Source organism: Anas acuta, unplaced genomic scaffold (assembly GCF_963932015.1).
Source record: "Anas acuta unplaced genomic scaffold, bAnaAcu1.1 SCAFFOLD_338, whole genome shotgun sequence".
Taxonomy (NCBI): domain Eukaryota; kingdom Metazoa; phylum Chordata; class Aves; order Anseriformes; family Anatidae; genus Anas; species Anas acuta.
The window spans coordinates 26,313-36,248 of NW_027076018.1; the positions used below are offsets into that span (position 1 = coordinate 26,313).

The window sequence follows — 9,936 nt, forward strand, 5'->3', positions numbered from 1 at the left end:
CAGTATGGTCAGATCACGCTCCATTTTATTGCCCCGATAGCCTAACTTTAATGGTGAACTTAACAGGTGTGGACAGTGTTTCACACAAGATTATTGGTCAAGAGCAGTAAGATAAACAAGTACAAGACAACAACCCCCTGGTGATAAGCAGTCACGTAGACCTTGTCCTTGGAGCCAGAGGCTGGTAACAATATTTTTCTAAGTTCCTCAGTTGGGCGATGTGGGAACTGTCATGGGAACCTCTCAGAGTTGCCCTGGTAGCTTGCTTTGCTCAGCTGCAGCAAGCCGTGGGATCTTTGCTGTTTCAAAAAATCCCTCAACGGGGGAGGGCGGCAGCTGCTCGGCCCTCTCCCGGATCGCCTCGATTTCCAGAAAACACAAACTCAGAGGCAGAAGGGAAGAATTTATTGGGGTCACACCAAGGTCACTACTTGCGCCGGAACAGCCGCAGGGCCCCCGACACCGCCACCCGCGTCAGGCCCGGCAGGATGATATCGGCAGCGATGCCGAGCCCGTCCAGCGCCCATTGGATCCACGACGGCTTCTTCATCTCCTCCTTCTCCTTCTGCAGCTTCCGGATCTGCTCCCGCAGCGCCTCGGCCTCGCGCTCGAAGCCTTCCTTCAGCAGCGCCTCCTGCTCCTGCGGCACACGGAGGGGGCTTGGCACCGCCACCACAGCCCCGGCACCGCCAGCACCACCGCCACAGCCCCGGCACTGCAAGCACCACCACGCCCTCACACCTACCTGCAGCTTGTGCTTGATGACGCGCTCCTGCTCCTCCAGCATCACCCACTGCTGATGCCAGAGCTGCTCCTCCAGCTGCCGCTGGTGCTCCTCCCGGCTGCGCCGCTGCTCCTCCTGCCGCGCCTCCATCGCCCTCACGGCCTCCTCTGTCGCCGCTTTCGCCGCTGCTGCCGCCGCCGCCACCGCCTCGCTGGCCACCCGCTCCTTCTCGTGCTCCGACAGATGCTGGTCGGCCGCGCACAGCGCCCGCACCAACACCTCGTGCTCCTGCAGGAACTTCTCCAGCACCGCCGCTGCCTGGTGGGCGCAGCCATCAGCGTGCTACCGGCACCGGCACCACACGTCCTGCACCGGCACCGTGCATCCGGCACCTGCACGGCGCTCACCTTCACCCCCAAGCCAGGCCGCTGGTGGTACTTCTCCATCAGCTCCCCCAGGTGCTCCTGGAAGCGGCGCGACCCCCCCGGCACGGCGTACTCCCCGCGGTCCAGGCGCCGCTCCACGTCCCGCCACAGCTCCTGGAGCACCGCGCGGCACCGCTCCTCCGAGGCCGCCTCGTTGCGCCGGCAGAACTCCTCCTTGGCCGCCTCCAGCTCACTCTGCCGGGGCGACGCGTGGCTCAGAAGGCAGGGGGACATCGTGTGCCACACCACACCGCGCCACACCACACCGCGCCGTGCCATCACCCACCATCAGCTGGCACTGGTAGCGCTGCTCCTTGTCGGCAAAGACGCGCGCCATGAAGAGGGCGAGGGCGCGGCGCTCGCAGCGCTGGTGCGCGTCCCCCAGCTCCTCCTGCGAGGCCGTGGGCAGCTTCAGCTCCCGCTCCATGCGCCGCCGGTACTCGGCCACCGCCGCCGCCACCGCCGCCGTGTTCTCAGCTGCCGCCAGCGCCGTCACCGCGCTCTCCAGGCACAGCACGCCGCTGCTGCCGATGGCCTCCACGTACCTCTCCGCCAGGCTCGCCAGCACTGCCGGGAGGCAACGGTGCCGTCACCCCCGGGCAGCACCTTAACGGGGCCACCCAGTGCCACCGCCACTCACTGCTGCCCGTCACCGCGACCTGCCCCGGCAGTGCCTTCACCGGGGCCGTGTCCCAGATGTGCCGGCAGAAGGCGTCGGCCTGCTGCAGGAATCTGGGGCGCAGCTGCCCCTCCTTGAGCTCCTCCAGGTGCTTCATCGCCTCGGGCTCAGCCGGCAGTGGCAGCACGAAGCACTTGCGGTTGGGGAAGAAGTCGCGCAGGCAGCGCCGCAGCTCGTTCTGCTCCTGCACCACGCGGCTGCTCCCTGTGGCACGGGGACACCGTCAGGATTCGGCGCTCTGCTGTCACCCCAAATCAGCCCCGTGGCACAACCGCCGCCGTACCGGGCTGCAGGCGCAGCACGTGCTCCAGGTACTCGTCCTCGTTGACGCGCCGCCCGTCCACCGACAGCTCCAGCACGAAATCCCGCACGGCCCAGACGAAGCCGGGGAAGAAGCGCATGAAGTCGGCCGCTGCCGCGTCCCTGCTGTCCCCCGCCCGCACCCGCACGCGGTCCGTCAGCGCCGTCACCACCCTGCAGGAAGCAGCAGCGGCGTCACCAGGATGTCACCGTGACAGCGCCGACACCGCCGCGCCCGCCGCAAGCCCCTGGTACCCGAGGTTCTCCAGTGCCTGCTGGTCGATGGTGCCGGTGCTGTTGTACACCAGGGTGCTGGAGAGCAGCAGCGCCAGCGTGAAGATCCAGGCGTCGTTACGGCTGTCACCCTACACCCGGGGGGGGGTTGTCAGGGCCGGATCCGGGGGTCCTGCACCCCCCCCGACCCCACACCCACCTTGTCGGGGTCCCACAGCCCCTCGGTGTCCAGCAGCACCAGGGTGGTGTCGGCCCGGCACGGGTGCGGCAGGCACCACATCCAGATCCCCTTGGTTTCCGCCTGCACCGTGTGGCCCAGGGGGAAGCCTGCGGGGCCGGGAGAGGGGTCGGGAGGGCGTTAATGTCATTAACGACCTCCTCATTATCCCCATTAACGTCCTCACCAACCCCGTTGGCTCACCCGTTTGCTGCTGCGCCAGCCGGTTCATGAGGAAGGACTTGCCGGTGCGGTAGCGCCCGGCGATGGCCACCACCACCACGGGCTGCCCGATGCCGCGCAGCACCTCCAGCACCTCAGGATTGAGGCTCAGCTTCCCGTTGGGCCCGTTCTGCACCAGGCACTTGGGGGCACCCATCGCCCCCCCCTTGGGCCGCGGCATCGCCTCTGGTGTGTCCCCGCACCTTGCGGTGACGTCCCGTTGGGTGGCGGCGCCACCAGACCAGATTTCAACCTCATCCTCTTCCTTGACGGCATCACCGTGATGCGCGTTGACGTCCCGTTGAGCGTCACCATCACCACCACACCACGCGTTGGTGGCGTCCTCTTCGGTCACGGTGTCACCGTGCCCGGTGTTGGCATCCTGTTGAGCGGCGCCTTTGCTCAGGTTGACGTCCCGTTGGGTGGCGGCGCCACCAGACCAGATTTCAACCTCGTCCTCTTCCTTGATGGCGTCACCATGACGCGCGTTGACATCCCGTTGAGTGTCACCATCACCACCACACCTCGCATTGGTGGCGTCCTCTTTGGTCCTGGCGTCCCTGAGCCACGCGTTGACATCTTCATCTGTCATGGTGTCACCGAGCCACGCGTTGATGTCCCACTGGGACGCGGCGTCACTCTGCCACGCGTCACCGAGCTCCTGCCACTTGCCGGCGTCACCGCTGCCGTCCCCTTTGCCGTCGCCTCCACCCCACCGTGCCTCGGCGGCGTCCAGTTGCGTGACCTCGTCCCCGCACCACAGCTTGGTGACATCCTCGGCCTCGTCCTGCTGTGGGCACAGCGCGGTGCTGGGCTGGGGGCCGCTCCCCACCCCCCTGTACCCTCCCCATGTCCCCCCACCCGGTACCTGCCACGCCACCTCCTCCGCCTCCCGGCACAGCCGCGCCACCCGCAGCGGCTCAGCCCCGCACAGCGCCTCCGCCGCCCGCTCCGCCAGCGCCGCCAGGTCTGGGGATGGAGGGAAGGAGGGGACCCAAAACACTCAGGGGGGGCGCCCCGCAGCGCGCCCCCTCCCCAAACACCCCCCTACTCACAGGCGCCGCCGACGGGCTCCCCGCTCAGCCCCGTTTTGGGGCCGCAGCCGAGGAGGTGGGCGCAGAGCTCCGGCAGCCCGCCGGCACCGCCGGCCTCCAGGCGGAACAGCTTGTGCTCGGGGAACAGCGCCAGGACACGGCGTGCCACCGGCGCCTCCGGGCCTGCGGGGACGGCCACGGTCAGCGCGGCGTCACCGGCATCCCCGTGGGGACACCGGGGCGGGCGCCCACCTGGGGGGGGTCCCAGCGCCGCCCAAAGCTCGTGGCCTTCGGCCTCCAGCACGGCCTCGTCCTCGGGCGCCGCGGCGGCGCCGTGCAGGCTCCAGACGAAGGGCGGCAGCACGGTGCGCAGCAGCGAGCCTTCATCCTCCTCATCCTCCTCCTCCTCCTCGGCTTCCAGCAGCCTCAAGCGGCGCGGCAGCGCCCGGACGTAGCTGCGAGGAGTGAAGGAAAGGAAACGGGGAGAAAAAAGGCAGAAAAGGGCAAAAGGGAGGTGAGGGGGCAAGGATACGTCAGGCGCTCCAGCTCCTCCTGCGGCTCGGCCGCGGCGCCGCTGCTGTAGACGAAGACGCTGGCGAGCAGCAGCTGCAGCACCAGCAGCTGCAGGAACCAGGGGTCCTGCGGGCAGCGGGGGGTCAGCGGGGGGCTCCGCGACCCCCCCCCCAACCCCCCCAGCCTTCCTCCGGCACCTCCTCATCCTCCTCCTCGTCCCCCGGCGCGGGGAAGCCGGCGGCGTCCAGCAGCACCAGCGCGTGGCCCGGCTGCGTCGGGTGCCAGCAGCAGCGCAGCCACAGCCCGGGGCTGCTGGGGAACGCTGGGGGGGGGCGAGAAAAATTGGGGAGGGGGTCAGAAAAATTTGGGGGGGGTCAAAAAAATTTGGGCAGGGGTAGAAAAAATTTTTGGGGGAGGTTTTGGGGTCGTTACCGCCGCCCGGCCCCGCCAGCTGGTCCAGCAGGAAGGATTTCCCGCTGCCCCTCGGCCCGAAGGCGGCCACGACGTGGACGGGGGCCGGAGCCCCCCGCAGGGCGTCCAGGGCCGCTTGGAACAGCCGCGGGCCCCCCCACGCCTCCCCCGGCTCCGCCAGCAGCAGCGGGACCGGCGGCGGAGCGGCCATGGCGCTGCCGCTGCCGCTCCCGGTGCCGCTTCCCGGTCCCGGAGCCGCTTCTCCAGCCCCTGTTTCGGTTTCGTTTTCGTTTCCCCGCGCGCGCGGTGCACGCCGGGAGAGAGCTCCGCCCCCCTCCTGGTGGCTCCGCCCCCCTGCAGGAGGCTCCGCCCCTCCCGAGCTTGCCCGAGCCGTAAAAGGGCAGGAGCGAGGCTCGCCGCTTCCTATTGGCTGCGACTCGCGCCCACGATGAAAGGCGGCCCGCTATTGGCTCCGCGGGGAGGCGGTCGGTGGAAGGCGTGCTGTGATTGGCTGGAAGGCTGGCCGGCCGCAGAGCGGCTGCTTCGCGGCTTCGCCCTCGCGGTTTGTCGCTGCCGGGTGTTCACGGGCAGTTTGGGGAGAAATCGGGGGATTTTGGGGTTCGGGAGCGACACCGGGCCCGCAGGAAGGTTCCAGAAGCCGCCAAGGCCGGGTGCAGGGCTCCAGGGGGCCGTGTGCAAAGCCCCTGGGGCCGTGTGCAGAGCACTGGGGGTCCCCCTTGGGGGCCGTGTGCAGAGCTCGGGGGGGTCCCTATGAGGAACCCCTGGGGGCCGTGTGCAGAGCCCCCCCCCATCCCCTCGCACCTCGGCGGGCCGTGTGCAAAGCCGCGCCGCGATTGGCCGCTCCGCCGAGGCGCCGCGCTCCCATTGGCCGAGCCGCCTGGTGGGCGGGGCCTGGCGGGGGTCCTGCCGCTCCCTGAGGCGCAGCGGCCATTTTGTCGCCGGAGCCGGCGGGGAGCAGAGCGCGGCCTGGGGCGGCCCTGTGCGACTCCACAAGGTCCCCGCGGTGCCCCCGGTGTCCCCTCGGTGTCCCCCCGGTCCCCATTTACCCCCTCCACGTCCCCGTGTGCCCCCTCCCGCTCCCCTTGTACCCCCCCCACCCCCCTTTAGCCCCCCCACACCCCCCTAAAACCCCGCAGCGGCCCCTTTAAGGGAGGCGTGGCCTTCCCCGGCCTTAACCCCGCCCCCTTCTCCTCGCAGCCAATCGGCGCCCAGCCCCTCCCCCCCCGGGTGACACGCGGAGGGCGTCGGGTCTCAAAATATTTACCGTTATTAAAAGAACTCGGTCACGTGACAGCGCCCGGCCCCGCCCCCCCGTCACCATGGAGACCGGAGGAGGGTGGGGGGGGGGAGGGGGGGGGAGGGGAGGGGCCCGGAATGGTCGCGGCTCAGCGCGCGCCGCCCCCTCCCCCCGCGGCCGGGGAGGGCGGGGCCTGCTCGGAGGGGGCGGGGTCAGCGGAGGGGGCGGGGTCGGGGGGCGGGGCGTCGGGCGGCTCCGGGGGCGGGGCCTGCTCGGGGGGCGTGGCCGCCTGCATGATCTTCTGGCGCACCTCGCGGATCTTGAGCTGCAGGCACACCTTGGTGGGGAAGATGTCGGCGAAACGAGCCTGGAACGCGGCCGTGGCCTGGGCTGCGGGGACAGGGGGGGCGTCAGGGGGGGGCACCGGGGGGGTGTGGGGGCACAAGGGGGGGGTGGGGGGCATGGGGACAATGGGGGGCAGCAGGGGGTGTGGGGGGCACAGGGGGTGTGGGGGCAGTGGGAGGTTAAAGGGGGATAGTGGGGGGCACCGGGGGGCATGGGGGGCATGGGGACAATGGGGGGCAGCAGGGGGGGTGGGGAAACTGGGGGTTATGCGGGGACAGTGGGAGGTTAAAGGGGGATAGTGGGGGGCACCAGGGGGCGTGGGGGACATCGGGGGAAGCAGGGGGTCATGGGGACACTGGGAGGCACCAGGGGGTGTTGGGGTACAAGGGGGTTACGGGGGGACACTGGGGGGCATGGGGGGGTTATGGGGGGACATCAAGGGGTGTGGGGGCACTGGGGGTTATTGGGGGACACTGGGGGGCATGGAGGAGTTATGGGGGGACATCAAGGGGTGTGGGACATGGGAGGGCTAGGGGGGGATACAAGGGGGTCCTGGGGGCATCAGGGGATGTGGGGGGACATAGGGAGACAGCAGGGGGTGTGGGGACACTGGGGGGTCTTGGGGGGCATCAGGGGGTGTGGGGACACCAAGGGTTATGGGGGGGCGTCAGGGGACATGGGGGATGTGGGGACACAGGGGGGGGTCCCAGGGGCCCTGGGGAGCATCAGGGGACACCAGGGGGTGTGGGGACATGGGGGGATATCAGGGGGTGTGGGGACATCGGGGACAAGGGGGGTTAGGGTGCGATGTGGGGACACTGGGGGGTTGTGAGGGGACATCAGGGGACACAGGGACATTGAGGGGACCACGCAGGGCCCTGGGGGGACAGAGGGGACAAAGAGCGGGGAACAAGGGGCAGTGACCAGGGCTGGGCACCCCCTGGGGACCTGACCTCCCTTCCCCTGGGGGAGCTGTGTGGGGACACTGGGGACACTGGGGAGAGGCTGGGGGACACTGGGGACACTGGGGACACTGGGGACATTGGGGACAGACCCGAGGGGAAGAAGCCGTGCTCCTGGAAGAGCTGCATGACGAGGGCACGGCGCTGGTCCAGCGTGCGGCGCAGCGAGGAGTAGGGAACCTTCTCGTACTCCAGCTCCCCCAGCACGTCCTCCGCCTCCGAGCCTGCGGGCACGGCGTCGGCGTCACCCCGGGGTGCTGGGGGGGCACCCAGAGGTGCTGGGGGGGTGCAGGGGGGGTGCGGGGGGGGCTCACCGGGCCGGTCGAAGGTGAAGATGTCGCCCTCGCACTTGGCGCTTTTGGGGGTGTTGGGCTCCGAGCTGCAGCTCGAGCGGCGCCGCAGCTTGCGCTTGGGGGACGTGGGTCCTCGGTGGACGAGTCCAGGTCTGGGGGGGGCAAAAAACCCCAATTAACACCCCCTGACTCCTAATTAACCCCCCCGACTCCTAATTAACACCTCCGACTCCTAATTAACCCCCCCAAAATCTTAAATAACTCCCCCAAACTCCTAATTAGCCCCCCCAAACTCCTAATTAACCCTCTTAAACCCCTAATTAACCCCCCCACTCCTAATTAACTCCCCCGACCCCTAATTAACGCCCCCGACCCCTAATTAACCACCCCAAAATCTTAAATAACCCCCCCAAACTCCTAATTAATCCCCCCAACTCCTAATTAACCCCCCCAACCCCTAATTAAGCCCCCCAAAATCTTAAATAACCCCCCCCAACTCCTAATTAACCCCCCCAAAAATCTTAAATAACCCCCCCAAACTCCTAATTAGCCCCCCCAAACTCCTAATTAACCCTCTCAAACTCCTAATTAACCCCCCCAACCTGCAATTAACCCCCCCAACCCCTAATTAACCCCCCCAACTCCTAATTAACCCCCCCGACCCCTAATTAACCCCCCCAACTCCTAATTAACCCCCCCAAAAATCTTAAATAACTCCCCCAAACTCCTAATTAGCCCCCCCAAACTCCTAATTAACCCTCTCAAACTCCTCATTAACCCCCCCAACCTGCAATTAACCCCCCAAACTCCTAATTAACCCCCCCAACTCCTAATTAACCCCCCCCAAAATCTTAAATAACCCCCCCAAACTCCTAATTAGCTCCCCCAAACTCCTAATTAACCCCCCCAACCCCTAATTAACCCCCCCAACTCCTAATTAACCCCCCCCAAAATCTTAAATAACCCCCCCAAACTCCTAATTAACCCCCCAAACTCCTAATTAACCCCCCCAAGTCCTAATTAACCCCCCCAAGTCCTAATTAACCCCCCCCAAAATCTTAAATAACTCCCCCAAACTCCTAATTAACCCTCCCCCGACTCCTAATTAGCCCCCCCGGCTTGTAATTAGCCCCCCCGGCCCGTAACGAGCCCCCCACCCGTGGAGTTCTTGCGCTTCTTGCGGTAGCTGCCCAGGATGGCGCGGGGCGAGGTGGCCAGAGCCTGCAGGGTGGGCGAGGGCAGCACCTCCTCGGGCCGGAATTCGGGCAGCTCCGCGAAGCGCTCCTCAAAATCCACCTCCGACAGCACCCTGCGGGGGGGCAGGGTTAAACGGACCCCCCCCAAAAAAAAGGGGGCACTGCGGGAACCCCCCCTCGTAAAGGGGGAGATCCCCGGGAGCCTCCCCTGGGACATCGCGAGGGGAGGAGCAGCCCCCGAGTCTGGTTGGAACAACCCTGGGACCCCCCCCCCCCGAAAAAAGACCCCAAAAACACACCCCTGCCCCCCCACAAAGAGAGCAGACCCCCCAAAAATGGAGGAGCCCCCCCAAAAAGAGAGGAGCCCCCCCTGGACCCCACGAACCGGGGAGCAACCTGGAACACCCCAGACACCCCATAAAGGAAGAGCACCCCCCCCAGACAGGAAGATGCCCCCCCCCCAAGGACCCCTCCCCAAAATGAGGACCCCCCCCAAAACAGAAAACGGCCCCCCCCAAAGGGAAAATCCCCACAAGAACCCCAAAAAAGGGAGACCTCCCCCCAAAAGGGAGACCCCCCCCCCCCCCAAGAAAAGGATCCCCTCACCCCCAAAAAAGACCCCCCCCAAAAGCAAAGACCCCCCCGGAACCCCCCTTAATGAAGACCCCCCCACCAAACAAAGAGCCCCTCCCCCCAAAATAGATCCCCCCAAATAAAACCAGCCCCTCCCCCAAAAAAATAAAGCCCCCCCCCACTCACTTGTCGACCGAGTCGAAGGTTTTTTTCAGGGGGGGGGGCCGCACCTTCGCCTTCTTGCCGGCCCCCCCCTCCTTGCGCTCCGGCCCCTCGCTGGCACCGGGGGGGGGAGCCGGGGGGGCGCCCCCCCGGGGGGGTCCCTCCGGGGGGGGGGGCGGCTGCGGAGGCGGCAGAGCCGGGGCTGGGGGCGGCCGAGGCGGAGGAGGAGGAGGCGGAGGAAGGCCCGGCGGGGGGGGCGGGGGGGTCCAGGCGGCTCTCGGGGGCCGGCACCCGCCAGTCGGTGGCCTGGGGGGGGGGTGGGATTAATTTGGGGGGGGGGCAGCACCCCAAAATGGGGGGGTACCCCAAAAATGGGGGCGGAACCCCC

The 9,936-nt window shown here is 67.4% G+C and overlaps 2 protein-coding genes across 3 annotated transcripts; both read right to left on the reverse strand.

Annotated features, from left to right (window-relative positions):
• Positions 1-385: 385 nt before the first annotated feature.
• Positions 386-5,850, reverse strand: LOC137848849 (guanylate-binding protein 2-like). 2 transcript variants are annotated; one of them, XM_068668348.1, is made up of 15 exons: positions 4,781-5,850; positions 4,546-4,670; positions 4,368-4,474; positions 4,088-4,290; positions 3,857-4,018; positions 3,670-3,770; positions 2,784-3,588; positions 2,562-2,689; positions 2,384-2,493; positions 2,112-2,302; positions 1,790-2,032; positions 1,436-1,716; positions 1,132-1,344; positions 746-1,042; positions 386-640 (listed from the first exon to the last, which is right to left on the reverse strand). In XM_068668348.1, the coding sequence occupies exons 1-15, from the start codon at positions 4,968-4,970 to the stop codon at positions 428-430; spliced, it is 3,369 nt and encodes a 1,122-aa protein (XP_068524449.1). In that variant the 5' UTR covers positions 4,971-5,850; the 3' UTR covers positions 386-427. The 2 variants fall into 2 exon arrangements, with proteins under 2 accessions (XP_068524449.1, XP_068524448.1); XM_068668347.1 differs by having other exon boundaries at positions 2,784-3,591.
• Positions 5,851-6,024: 174 nt separating this feature from the next.
• Positions 6,025-8,901, reverse strand: LOC137848857 (protein capicua homolog; the record flags this gene model as incomplete). The annotated part of the gene is made up of 4 exons (XM_068668356.1): positions 6,025-6,407; positions 7,417-7,548; positions 7,639-7,769; positions 8,775-8,901. Coding segments are annotated over 4 exons (632 nt in total), but the record flags the coding sequence as incomplete, so codon positions are not given.
• Between the last annotated feature and the right edge of the window lie 1,035 nt (positions 8,902-9,936).